At 39.1% G+C, this 14,827-nt stretch overlaps 1 protein-coding gene across 2 annotated transcripts; it reads right to left on the bottom strand.

The window, feature by feature from the left end:
• Positions 1-10,417: 10,417 nt before the first annotated feature.
• On the bottom strand, positions 10,418-12,890 carry LOC147639252 (protein IQ-DOMAIN 6-like). Of its 2 annotated transcripts, none has more exons than XM_086783022.1 (5): positions 12,709-12,890; positions 12,444-12,557; positions 11,864-12,079; positions 11,431-11,559; positions 10,418-11,306 (listed from the first exon to the last, which is right to left on the bottom strand). In XM_086783022.1, the coding sequence occupies exons 2-5, from the start codon at positions 12,522-12,524 to the stop codon at positions 10,785-10,787; spliced, it is 948 nt and encodes a 315-aa protein (XP_086639148.1). In that variant the 5' UTR covers positions 12,525-12,557; positions 12,709-12,890; the 3' UTR covers positions 10,418-10,784. The 2 variants fall into 2 exon arrangements, with proteins under 2 accessions (XP_086639148.1, XP_086639140.1); XM_086783014.1 differs by having other exon boundaries at positions 12,444-12,532.
• Between the last annotated feature and the right edge of the window lie 1,937 nt (positions 12,891-14,827).

Raw genomic sequence — 14,827 nt, 5'->3', positions numbered from 1 at the left:
GCCCTTATAGAAGTTGATCGAAGAGAACTGTTCTTAAACTTACTAAGCATGGTTTTCTCTTCTTTTTATTGCCATGCGTCGACATCCCACTGCTCGAGAGTTTGTGGTGATCTTTCGAGGGGGGAAAGAGCCTTTTTATATGTCACATCAAGTGGTTTGGTGTTAATTTGATGGTATGGGACATCAATTCTCACGGAATCGATTGTAGTCTTGGTGGAATGGGACACCAAGGCTTGTGCATGTAACTTGACTCTTTGGCAGGTTTGTATGTACACTTGTCTGTAGTGATAAAGTGTGCAAGATAAAATTTGAACTTTGAAAATTACCAAATATAGCCATAAGTTGGGATAAAACCCAGTTACAGAGTTCGAAGAAGCTCTAGGTAGCAAGACCATGATGGTGTGCTAGTGCTAACAGAGTGATTTAGTTCCGGAGTGATCTAAATCTAGAGGTTAGCAGTAAGACTAGTTGGTTGGACAATTTCATGCATGGGGGACGAATGTTATCGGGTAGAAGGGATCATCAAACTATGGATGACCTCGACAACTCACTAGGACTAGTGATGTGTAACTTTTAAGTTACTCCACTCTCCTTGCTTATTCCATACCATCGAACAAATCGGTCCCTTGATTTGAGCAACGTCAACATATTTATGAGTACTTCGATACTCATGGATTGTGGTTCGGTAATTTAAAATGTTGATCTAGAGTATCTTTCACTCGAGGATCTTAATGTTATTAGCAGTTATGTATTAGTAGTGAGTAACTACGTACCCACTATCATCACTAGTAGCTCCATACTAGTTTGTGAGTAACTCCGTACCCAATGGTGTACCTCCCCCGAGTGGGAGTACCATATACAGCCATCTATAACAAGATGCTTAAGTCACCTGTGCTAAGAAGTGACTACACAAATTGACCCCTCCATTGCACATTGCAGTACAATATCTGGTATTACAACACAAATTTTTGGACGTCCTTATCATAGAGGTCAACTTAAAAACTAGTGCATAGGTCTTGTGGAGTCTCGGCTGACCTAACCACACCACTGGTGACTTCCTACAAAAAATGTGGCGCCGAAGTCACCACCTATGTACTTTAACTCCGTAAAGTACATGGTCTTCATCTACCATCTATGGAAAGTTGTAAAACATTCCTGCGATGGATTTTTATCACCCTAAAATTATTGTGCACTATTTTAGTGTGAAGAACTTTTTTGCAAGCCCTGGCATTTAATCCGTAGTGATTATGAGTTGGGTGTGAGATATGGTTATGAAGTTCTTACAAGAGTACTCGTTTATTTGCTAGTCATTGGTTATAGCTTGGTAGAGATTGCCACCTGTGATGGGTAGGTAGCTTTGCCGCTATGATGAGGAGGCAGCAAATAATGTTCTCATAGTTATACTTCATACCAACACCAAACAGGGATAGGATGAAATTCCTAAATTCATCATCACGAAGTACTGTGATGTTTGCATTTATCTTGAATGTATGATGTAATCAGACATTGGGCTTGTGTAATTACCATCAATTATCTAGCAACCTATGGCTTCGCAGCAAGCTCAGTCATTATCTGTGGATTGATAATGTGGTTATTAGTGGTTTGGAATTTTTCTTGATAAATGGTACAACCCACCCAAATGATTCATAAGTGTGTAACCGCTTATGAAGGGTAATAATATGCAACAATGAAGCACTTTGTTACAAGTGTGAAATCACTGATCTGTTGCAAAGCAGTTTATCAATAGTACCACCATATGTGCGTAGACACTATACCACATCTTCGTTGCAAGATGTTTAAAAGTTTCTTGGAAGGACTCAAGAATATAACATATGATATTAAACATGGTCTAGATTTATTCTTGGACCTATGACACTAGCGCGTAGTCCGCTTGAGAGTAGAGTTTTTGAGGACAAAAACCTTTCTTGAGGGAAAGGAGGGATATCCTCAAATATCACATAAACTGGAATAGTTGTGTGAGTCCAGACAATACTGGAAGGGATGTGTCTGGTAATAGCAACAAGAGTTGTAAGTGATTGGATGTAACTCCAGACACCCGTAGTGGTGCAATAATCTTTATCAAACATCTCCACATACTATATGGTCTGGCCCCGCATATATAGTATGGCATAAGAGATAGGAAGTTTGATTGTTATAGTTGAAGGGAAATCTTCAAAAGTTACATTTACTCTGAGTTAGAGTGGAGTTTAACCATCCGTAGATTGATGGTAGTTAGAAACTCAACAAGATTCTAGAGCATATGCTTGTGCAAAGATGTTACTCTAAGAGAGAGGTATCTCTCAGCTTTAGAACTAATCCTTGTGATGCATGATTAGATTGGCTCTAGTTTATTTCTTCTATAATCGTAGAGCTTTCCAAGGAGAAGTTTTAACAAGTTGGTGAAGCAACATGGTAGCGTAGTCTACAAATATCTAGTAGCATAGTCTAAGAACTTGCGCTACTAGAGTGCTCTCCAGTACATTAGCTTCTGTGCTAATGACATAATGCAAAATCAAGGCATGAAATTTGCCTTAAGGTTTTGGTTGAAATACCAAATCATGGCTTGTGTGAGCATGATCCTGTCTTTACAGAGGTCTGGCGCGCTGTACGCGTACGCACTTTGTCACAGCCTCGCCCACCTTCCTCGCCGGCACATAATGCTAGTCCGGAGAGACTGGCCGTGATGCGACGGGTAGCGAGGTGAGAGTTAGTCCGGAGAGGCTAGCCGAGTCTTCGGGGTATAGTTTTGATAGTCCAAGTGCGGATCATCCTGGGATTCAGAAGACCTATGCACTAGTAAAAAGACGGTTTTATTGGCCTAGTTTGTTTAAGAACGTCCAGACTTATGTGCTGAAATGCAATAAGTGCCAGGTCAATATACATGAACGTTTTAAGGTTGGAGGACTACTCCATCCACTGGAGATTCCTCAAGGGAAATGGGAAAGCATTTCCATGGATTTCATTACTGGTTTACCCAAGCGGGAATGACTCGGTGTGGGTGGTAGTGGACAAAACTAAAATGGCAAAGTTTATTGCCACGAAGAAAACTGTAAAAACGCCAGAGTTGGCAAAACTCTTTATTGAACATCTCTACAAGCTATATGGCTTGTCCGCAGATATAGTGTCGAATAGAGAGAAAGTTCAACAGTCATTTTTGGAGGGAAGTCTTCAAAAAGTTGGATACTACTCTGAGTATGAGTATGGTAGATCATCCGGAGTCTGATGGTCAAACTGAAAAGTTAACCAAATACTCGAGGATATGTTGCGTTCTTATATTAGTAAGAAGCAATCTAATTGGGAAGAGTACTTGCCCTTATTGGAGTTTGCCTATAACAGCTCCAAACACTCAGCGACTGGATTTACACCATTCATGTTAATGTATGGATTCCAGCCGAGATCTCCAATGGCTGTAGGCCTAGAAAAGGAGAAGATTCAATCTGTCAAGGATTTCCTTGAAGATATGAATGATATGCTCAAAGCTGTACGCGAGAGCATTCGTAGTGCACAGGATCGCGCTAAAACATTTGCCTACAAAGGACGCAGACAAGTGACCTTTGCAGAAGGTGACTTTGTATTTTTAAAGGTTCCTGCGCAGTCAGCAACCATGAAAACGGGAAAGTGTGATAAACTTTCTCCTAGATATTGCGGTCCTTTCAAGGTCCTTAAGAAGATTGGGGACGTAGCCTACAAACTTGAGTTACCGGAGAGTTCTCAAGTTCATCCTATCTTCCATGTTAGTAAACTGAAGAAATCAGTTCACGGGTTAGAGAACGCAGTTTCTCCAGAGATTTTGGTGGACTTGATAGAGCCACCAAAGATACCACATGAACCTGAAAGGATTCTACAGTATCGTGATAGACAGACCCGACATAAAGTGTACCAGGAGGTACTTGTTAAATGGACAGATAAGGATGAGGAGGTAGCTACCTGGGAACGACGTAGTGCAATTTCCAAAAGGTTTCCCCAGTTTGTTTTCGAGGACGAAAACTCTTCTTAAGGGGGGGTAATGTCACGTAGGCTGTAATGCCTGTGACCGACGGCAGACCGGATGGCCATGTCCGGGGTTCAGTGGGAGAGGACGCCCATGCGGAGTCATGGGCGGCCAGGCTAGTGTGGACGGCAAGCCACACACTATATAGCCTGGGGGATGAGGGGCAATCCTCATTCTTCCTCTATGGCTGGGTGGTGAGCCAGAGGCCGTCCCCTCTCGTGGTAACGCCCGTAGAGCGGCGTTACGGATATGTAACATAGGGTTTCAATCTTGAAGAAATAAGAGCTCTAAGGATTAATCTTTGAAAAAGTATGCTCCCTAAGCAAGATAATGCAAGAAATCACTCAAAACTGGTTTGTTGAAATTTTTATAAACCCTAATTTTGAAAATCAAGAAAATTTTCAAGAAATCAAGATCAAGTCAAGAAATCTAGTAAAGTAAATTAGGGTTTTAAAAATAGTGATTAATATAAATTTTAAAATGATTAACATAAATTTCATTTGCTAATCTTCTCAAAAATTAAGAAATTAACAAATCTAAAAGCTATGTAAAAATCAATCCTAAAAATGATTAACACTAATCATGATCAAGAAAATGTATTCTAAAAAACTAAATTAACAATAATCTAAAAATAATTATCACTAATCATGATCAAAAAAATGCATTCTAAAAATTAGATTAAGAATAATCTGAAAATGATTAATCTCCTAATCAAAACATCAAGATCTAAGCCAAGAGCTCTGATAACAATGCAATGAAGGACCTAGGGGTTGCACTCATTAGCATCATGGAGTACACACGTCCCACTCATTATAGGGAGTATCAAATGTTACACTCATAATGGAGTACACACATAGCTTCTCAGAGGGAGAGCTCACGATGGAAGCTTGCTCTAGGCAAGAAGATAATGAAATGGTTAATATTTCAAAAGGTATCAAAAAGGGTACGATATCCTAAGATTGGTTCCTTTTATAGTCCCAAGGCCTCTTGCCCTACACAACATAACATATGTGCAAATGCCCCTAAGCCCCATGTGCATAGGCCCATCCCCCATAAGAATGTGCTCACTAAGATCCCTTCATTACAATGACTCAAGGACCATAAGAAACTATACATAGAGATAAGAGCGAATTTGTTCAAGTAGTAGACTCCATAAAGATATGACAAACCAAAGGGACACATTTGTGCTACCAAAACATTGTGAGTAGGCCTTCCTCAAGGTAGACCTGATATATCATAGGTGGTTGTTTGTAATCCAAATTGATCCCCATGCAGTAAATAAATATTTGAAGATGTGAAATATCAGATGAAGTAGAGGTTGAGGAACCTACTCAAGAAGCACAAGAAGAAGATATTCCAATTGAACAACTAGAAGAAGGGTCAAATGAAGATATAATAATTGAACAACTAAAAATTGAACCAAAAACAAACACAATGGCTAATCTAAAATTTGAAGAAGAAATAGAAGAAAAACTTTCAACACAACCATCTCCAATGCTAGAAATAGAAGATAACAATATGGATGAACTACCTTCTACTCGTACAACAAACAAGGCTCCACCCATTAACAAAGATGCAGATGGAGAGATCTTTCTAGAAATAGATGTATTTGGGGCCATAGATCTAGCTAAGAATGAGAGATTTAATGATGAGATATAACATCATTTTTTTTATATGACAAGCAATATACATTTTTTTGCCACAGTTTCTTGTTTGGTACCATTAATGCAAGCTTTGGCAAACAATTGTCATAATTTCTTGTAAATATCTACATATATCCTTGTATTTGTTTGAAAAGTAACTAAAAATCAGGTTGATTTAGACTAGAGAACTAAAACACTTCAACTTCTTGGAAAATCACACCAAACAGGGGGCAAAACATTTTAGAAAAAAAACAGCTTTCAATGCTTATATCAGCGGCTTACACAAACGCTTCTATCAACGCTTTTTTTAGATTGAAATTTTGATGCTTATACACATGCGTATTTTGATGTTGTACTACAACGATTTTTTTGATGACATGACTTACCATTGGAAGCCACCATCGAAGGGTAAAGATCCTATAGTAGTGATTTGGATTCCAAAACCAACAACCACTATGCCTTGGGTCTCTTCAAACACACCCTCGAATGTCAATTCCAAGTGGGTTTGGGGACCTTTAGCCACCATGCCTCTATGCCTCTAACATCAATCCCAAAGTTTAAGCAAGAATGGAGAAGAGTAATGGAAACATCCGTGACTCATGTGCACCATCACCAAATTAATCCTTGGGAAGAAATTGTGGACGTTTTCACTAAGTCCATGTGTAGTTGTCGCACCTTTGTTAATCCAAATTAGGAGGTGCTAAGCCCCCTAGAGAGCCATGTACACACTCCCTTTGCACCCCCAAGCATTCCCTAGTCTTAAAGGGATCACTACAGTCCCATAATACCCCCATACACAATGCCACAACATCAACTCACCACCACAGCTAAAGGAGGCTAAGGTTTGTTTAGGCAAGTGCACTAGCAAAGTTGATGGCACTGTCATGTCCACGATTTTGTCATGGATGGGTAAGTGATTCTCCACCTTTGCTCATTAAGCCCACCCACAGTAAGCCATAAACCTATATGTAACATAAAATCCCCACTCAAGTATCACATCTACTAGGAATGATTAAAAACCTAAAAATCCAAAATAAAACTAAAATTAACAAAAACTAAAAACCCACACATACACACCCCCTTATCATAACACATGACATGCGCAAAACACATTTACATGCACATGTACAAGCACACCTCCTTTTGTGACCGCACATATGCACACATGCATGCATGCACACGTTGACAAACTACACATGCATGTGTGCCCACACTTGCATGCGCATACAATCCCCCCCACGGATTAAACTTGTAAAAATCCCACTCGCTTCCCCCTCCTTTTCTAAAAAATTACCCCCTTTTAAAAATCTCCCCTCCCAACCCCCAAAAAACATTTATCACCCCCCTGAGATAATTTTCATTCTTAATTTTACTTTTATTTTTTAGTTTTTACAATGTTTTTTACGTTTATACTTATTTTTATGTTTTTCTAAATATTAAACAACCCCATTACCTTTAATTAAATAAGAAATAAATTAAAACTTGTACCTTAAAAAAATGTGACCATGCGGCATCGATAGTGGGGCCATGCACCCGCCCCATTGTGGGGCCCCTTGAAGAGCTAGCCCACCCTCAAGAATAAGTGCCACGGGGTCTTAAAGACCCTTGTCAAGTGACATCAATGGATGGCATTGATAAAAATTGTGACGCCTTTCTTCGATCGTCGGATAAAGTAAACTAGGCCGAGTCAACTAGGAAATAAACTAGGAAGTAAACTAGGCCGAGTAAACTAGGGGTGAAAAACATAGAATATAATGGCTTGAAACCACATGGTTTTGTTGAGTGGTAAAGTAAACTATGATTTTCTGAGTAAACTAAGAAGTAAACTATGATCGCTTAGTAAACTAGGAAGTAAACTATGCATGTTTAGTAAACTAGGAAGTAAACTATGATCGCTTTAGTAACCTAGTTTACTCAGCCTAGTTTACTTTATCCGACGGTCAAAAAAGGGCATCGTGATTTTAATCAATGCCATCCATTGATTTTAATCAATGCCATCCATTGATGTCACCTGACAAGGGTCTTTAAGACCCCGTGGCACTTAATCCTAAGGCTGGCCCACCCTTTCTTGTACCCCACTACTTTCTTGTACCCTTGCCCGTGCCATAGTCATTAATGTGCCTTATTCATCGTCCTACTTTACGACACACCATACAACACACCAATATAGTGTAGTGCCTTGCTCCAACGTCATATGTGCCACTGCAAGGTCCCACTGTCACCCCATTACCGCCTTGCAAGACCCTATAGCTCCATCCAATCCCGACTCACTATTGTCATACCGAGAGAGAGATAGAGAGAGAGAGAGAGAGCCCTCAATAATAAGAAGGGGTTTACGATTCTCAAAGTTTGGGGACTTTTCTCAAGTTCTCAAGTATGGATATATGTCCAAATTTGATTATACTCTTTGCCTAGCACATTCAATGTGACTAACACCAAGTCATCAACAATAGGAGCTCCAATAGAGCTGAGGGAATCTACAAGCCTTTTAAGTTTCAATGAGTAATCACTAATACTCATCTTGTTCCTATGCCCATTATACAGCTCTTGTTTTAAATGCATCTTTCTTGCCTTGGTACTTGTCCTATACAATTTAACCAAGGTATCCCATGCATCCTTAGATACATTGCATCCACATGCTTACAAAGATCATTTGTCATGACAAAGAGCTTCCACCCCATGTGCGCCACCCAGCCCTTTCCCAACTTATGAAGCAGCATCTCTTACAACCCCAAGCCTCAACCTCCCCCAAAGAGGCAAAAGTTAGAGACATCCCAAAACCCTTCTATTTCCTCACCAAGGCCAACCATGGAGGAACCTTCAACCACCCACACACTTCAGGCACAAGCTCAACCACAACCGCTACGTCCAAAAGTCAAAATCCCAATTCCCCAATCCACTCAAGAGAAAGTTCCTATTGGCTCTGCTCTGCAAATGATATGTTTGAGCAACAAGACTTCTTCACACAGGATGCACACCAGGGAGAGGTTCTTGGAGCCCAAGTCGAAGATGCCCATCATTAAGAGAGTTACCAAGTGACCCATGAGCATGCTCTCCCTGCCCTCCACCACTCTCACATCACCCCAACCTCTATCACATCCGCTTTCAGTCAGCCTTCCACCACAAAAAGAGTCGTTACCCTTGAACGTAGTGAATGGGAAATGGACATACGACAATAAAAAAGAGAATGGAAATGTCTATTTTGTGTTGTGGAAATGTCTATTTTGTGTTGCTCTTAACACCTGTCCATGTTGCGAATGATAAACATGAGTTTTGTAGGGCAAGGGGCCAGATGCAAGAACACTTTGGAAAATATTCAAGTTTTTCATACAATGTCAAATTGTGAAGAGGTTTAGAATCACAATATAAGCTATGATCAATAGAGTGCTCGCTTGTACTTTTAACTAAGACTAACATTAATTAATCAAAGGAATTTTTTGAACCTTAGGTTTTTCAAGTTTCTTGCACCACATTAATCTTAACTTCACACAAGTGGTAAATCTTTGAGACCAATATTGTATATGATAAATTTCATGGCTAATTGAAAAAAGGATGAATTTCAAGTCATTAGAGCTAAATTTTTGAAGACCAAAGTTGGGCCACTAGAAATAAACATAAAGATAACAAAATTCCTAGTTATTTAAAGAAATCTTTGATTTTAATCAATTTGACTAGGAAGAAAAGAATATAAAAAAGTTTATGTAGTTTTAAATTCATTAGAGACTACAAAGATGATATAAGTAAAGGAAGAAAGTGGACGATAAGAGAATGAGAGAGAGAGAGAGAGAGAGAGAGAGAGAGAGAGAGAGAGAGAGAGAGAGAGATCCTCTATATTTGTTGATGTTTCTTTGGAAATACCCTCTATATTTGTTGACATTTCTCTAGAAATATTACACTCTTTTTCACTATGATGTGCTTTTTAGTAACCTTCCCTAGAAAGATTACACTCCTTTTCACTATGATGGTGCTTTTTAGTAACCTTTACGTTAGCATCCTCCAAGAATATTCCCCACTTTTTATGGAGCCCTATTGTAGATTTGGATATTCCCTAGCAAATCCAAAACTTGTTTGATCACATGCCTATCCCTCTCACTAGTCTCAAAGAAGTTCTTTAAGTGAAGATCAGCTCTCCAACCCTCTAAAGATCCCTCCCATAAGTCACCAAAGCATCAACCTCTTGGCAACAGTAACATTAAGGGTAGCTAAAGGGGGACCACTAGATGTGTTGAAAGAAGAAAGAGTTACTTGTGACTCTAGTAGAGCCATTCCAACATACCAATCCCATGTTTTCCTTCCAATATGGCACCAAAATGTTATATGGCACCATATTCTGACTAAGCTACAAAAAGGTTGCAATAATTTTGATAGGGACATGAAAAAAAATCTTATCTACCTAATCAAGACCTTGCCAAATACCTTTGCTCTTGTTCTCCTATTTGACTCAACATCTTTGCCTAGCATTTTCTTTGCTTCATGGATCTAGGTAGCCACATGGTGACCCCCCTTGCTTTAGCATGTGTTTGTTAAAGCCGTGAAAATTATACCAAGGGATAGTTTTCTTCTACATTGGCCCCTCCCACCTACTATTAAGACATATCGTCTCTTTTTTTTTTTTAATGCTTGGGAAAAAAGGTTCCACAACATTCAAAAACTTTTTTTATGTGAGTACAATCACATGGAGCAGACCCCATTTACATCCCTAACTTATGGTTTGTGCCTTACTTTTGCACCTTTTCTTTCTATATAATTGTACAATAAAGCACAATGTTCTTATTGGGGCAATTGTACAAAGCACAATGTTTATGATGGGGGCTGTATTTCATCAAATGTAATGAAAAATTTGAGTCCTCAAAAACCATGGTTACCTCCAAAAATTTACATAAAGACCATTAAAGAATCAAGATCAAGTAGACCAAAGAGCAAACAATAAGGAGACAAAGTTGAGTTTGATTGACATGCTTTGATGAAAAGTTCTCATCTTCCACATCAAGAGCCATGACATGACACATAGATGCCCGTCACTACTCGATCGACACCGATGCTCGGCATGGCTTGACTCAAACTCTAACCCAAGCACTCTCCCTTGTCTTCAAAGACCCAAGCTTGATTGAGGTAGTGATGAAGGTATAATGGGAAAAGGAGAGTGGATTTTATCTGCATTGTAAGAGGAGGTGGTGGGTATCAAGGCAAGCTATGGAGGAGTGTCTTCTCCTAGAATGAAGCTGATAAGAGGGTGTTTGTTGCCACTTGGCATTGTCCAAGTTCTTGCATTTAGCCCTCATGGAGATGGTGGCCTCCATGTAGCCAGGTTTGGTGGGAGATGGATCTCTACTCTTGTTGCCACCACCATGATAGTGCAAATGCATGACATTATGATGCTCATGGGCAGATGATAATGATGTTGTCGATGATGGGAAGATTGGTCCTGAGTAGTAGTAGGATATGGCTATCTGTGGCATGATTCTGAGCTTCGTGATGCTCTTGCTTGCCTCCAACTCTTGCTCCAACAGCCCTCTTTCCCATGATTGCCAAAACTCAGCTCTCTTTGTAACCGCCGCTTGACGGGATAATGCATAAGCCCTGGCTCTCTCTCTTCTCATTGCAGCTTCATGCTTGTGTTGCCGCCTTGCTTCGATTTCTTGAACAGTGCCTTGATGGTCACACCACTCTCTCTTCGTCGAGTTCCCAAACACCATACCAGGGAGCCAACAAACAATTGACATAAAAAACCAGTATTGTGAAAATGATCAGAGAGGACAAAAGCAAAAGCAAGGGTTATGCTATGTATGGTCATACCTTGGGCTCCTGAAGGTGAGCTTGAATGAAGGTGTGAAGATTGATAGCAGCTTGACGTCTCACGTGACGCCCACGGAAGATTGCTTGTATCCTTACTATAGCTCTTAATGCCTTGAGTGCTCTTCTAGCCTATAATCATCAGTTAACCTCCATCAAGATCCCATTTCAAGTTCTAATCAAGCTTAGTGAGGCAAGAACAATTAATGATATATCTTACCCTTACTGGTGCTAACCCCTGCTTGAGCTTGAAATCAAAATTCAAATTAGGCATGCAGATTAGGGGAAAAAAATCTCCCCAAATTAGGCATTTTCCTAATGGTGAATGTACATAATCATATTAAAAGTCAATGTGATTTTTTCTCTTTTGATTAGGATTATGCACATGTTGCTGCATGTAAGACATGCTTTAATCTCAAGACAAATGCAAACAAACCAGGAATCTCCGAAAGACGCTTTGAATCCGGATTGCAGCCCATTGTGTTTTTGAATTCTCAAGGCGATGGGGGCAATCAAAATCCTCAGGATGCAGGAATCTTGCAGATTCACATGAGATGATGGCATGGTTCTTCTCTTGGTGGTCTTTCTTTGATTTTCCTGAACCTGACTTCCACACAAGCCATCTTTTGGACTTGCTGTTGTTTGAGCTTCTCTGCATCCCCACCCACACACACACACACACACACACACACAGAGTAAGATGAAGAACTTAACCAAAATCATTTAGACAATATATGCAAACTATTTTTATAAAATAAAAATATTCATTTACTAAATATGACCAAACAATGTTGCTCTTTCATACTGTTAATAAGCTGATAATCATTGGGTTTAAATCTAATCTTTTATTTGATTTGGTTCTCTCTAATCAACCAGCATACAAAACATCATTAATGAAAATAGAGGAAGAAAATACACTTGCTATTTTATACTCATGATAATCAACTTATTGGTTTTTTTTACCCCATCTTCCATCAAGTTTTCTCCATTTTTTTAAGAATAAGAATCCCACTCACAAGACTTTCTTGCTCTGCATTGGAAGATTTGGGCTTTTTGATGCCTATGAGCGCTTTGAACCACCTTGCAGCAGCACCCATGAAGAAATCTGGTAGCAAAAGAGTGGCGGTTAACTACAAAAACTCAGGCTATCATAGCCATGGAAAGGCCCAAATCAGCGCAAAGAGAATACAAATAATAGACTAATTCTTCCTCTAAACTCGATTATAAAACAGTTAAATACTCCTAAAACAATGCATAAATCGGATGGATGGACGGACTAACCTTTGGTAAGGGGTCCGGTAACCTTTGGATTGATGGATTAACAGATTGCTTAATGGATGAGATTAGTTCACTAATTGGAGAACCCAGAAAGATTAGAAGAAGCTAAGCTCTAAACAACTGGCTGGCGATGGAAGAATTTGAAAGAGGAATGGGGCGCGCCAGTTCACAAATGCCACACAAGTCTTCCCCTTCTCTCCCTTTCATACTTGTGTTGCTTTCTCTATTCCCAATAAATTAACTGGGCACAAACATTTTCAAATGCCTTAAAGGTCTTTGTCTTCTAATCAAATATATTAAATAATCTAAACCCTAAGCCACCCACCCACATTTCAAATTTTGAACCTTATGTTAAGAGCCTATGCCTATGGTCTACACATAGCTTGTCTCATTTTCCATCCATTATGAGATACAATTGGACAAAAAATTTGAGCTAGAAAAGATGTTTCCCCCACCAAGTAATGGGGATTCAGTGGTAAAAATATATAAAGTATTGAAAATAAAGGCTATCAAGCGATCTCAATCGAGATTTTAAAATTTCAAGCCAGGATAATCACTTTATGCAATGTTTTTTTTTAAATCTCAAGCCAGGATAATCACTTTATGCAATGTTTTTTTTTTTTGCTACATTAGATTTGCATCCCACGCGGTGACTTGCATGTCACTACTACTGGAAAAACACAATGTAAGTCACTACTACTCGAATACACAATGTATGTCACTATGACTTGCATCATTTTCTTCTTTATTTTGTCCTCTAAGATTGTGTAGGCCTCAATGTTTTTAGTTAAAGTAGGCCTTCAAGTTTCTTGTCACTCACCAACCTTTAATCATACTTATCAACAACTACCTTTCAACCCTTGCAAAGATTTAATTATACTTCCAAGCTTATTTTTATCTCTTAGTTTTAAATTTGGATTGTATAGTCTCTTGCTTTTAGTAACACTAAGAATTATACAAAAAGAAAGAAACTTAATAATATTTATATTGAGTGCCAAAAACAAGGAAAAAAGAGACGGTAACTTCAAGATGAGACAAGGGAGAGTGGTTATGTATGCTTTGAGAAAAGAGGGGAAGCAAAAGTGTGTGTGTGTGTGTGCATGCACGTGCACACACACACGCGCTCGTGCTTGCATGTGCGTGTGTGTGTGTATGTGTGTTTTTTACGTGTGCATGTGCACGTGGGTACGTGTCCACATGTGTGTGTTTTTTTACGTGTGCATGTGCACATGGGTGCGTGTGTGCGTGTGTGCACACCCACATGACTCTGTGTGTGTGTGTGTGTGTGTGTGTGTGTGTGTGTGTGTGTGCATGCATGTGTGCTTGTGTGTACGGGAAAAGAGGAGGGGTAGGGAGTAGGGGATTCACATAGTACATTTATGGAATTCCACTTGCTTTCATGACCCCTTGTGTGTACATAACTAGCTTGGAGTTTCAATACCCTTTTACATGCAAGAATTCTTTGTTGATATACACCCTTATTTACCCATTTTACATATATTTTCTATCTTTGCCCTGAATAAATGCATATATGGGTGAGGTGTTATACATATGTTAGAAGAATGAATCCTCCGATGGGGATTGAAATGGGAGAGTGAATAGCTACTCAATTATATGCAAATGGACAGAGTTGCTGAAAGTTTTAGCCTCATTCAAAATCTATAATGCTACCTCTCATGGCCAGATATCAAATCTTAATGTTGTAGTGTATATATCAATGTAAACTCCTAGTAGAAAAGAATATTCAGTAAAAAATGTGGAACACACTTTTCTTGCTTATTAAATTAAAAAAGAAACTCTCTTATCTTTTATCTATTTTAATTAGTTGGCTGAAAAGATCAAGTTCTCCAAATCAAGGTAATTAGTAGTACTAAGCATCGCAATCATGAGTATACACCTATTGGCAAACTATTTCTCTTTATGCTCAATATTGTAATTTATCATAATAATATGGTGATATATACTTGCACTAATGCTTGATGTGGTTATACAATTGTTAACCACTCCGTTTGGTTAACATGGTTTTCCCACCTGACCTCCTACTACTACCATAAGGTGCCTTCCCATCTTACCTACATGAGAACGGACACTTAATTGTTGTAAGACAACTCTAGAACATATA

This window comes from Cibotium barometz, chromosome 4, assembly GCF_041138505.1.
Source record: "Cibotium barometz isolate CiBa-2024 chromosome 4, ASM4113850v1, whole genome shotgun sequence".
Taxonomy (NCBI): domain Eukaryota; kingdom Viridiplantae; phylum Streptophyta; class Polypodiopsida; order Cyatheales; family Cibotiaceae; genus Cibotium; species Cibotium barometz.
The sequence above is the reverse complement of the archived record's forward strand: the minus strand, read 5'-3'. Positions and strand labels throughout refer to the sequence as shown.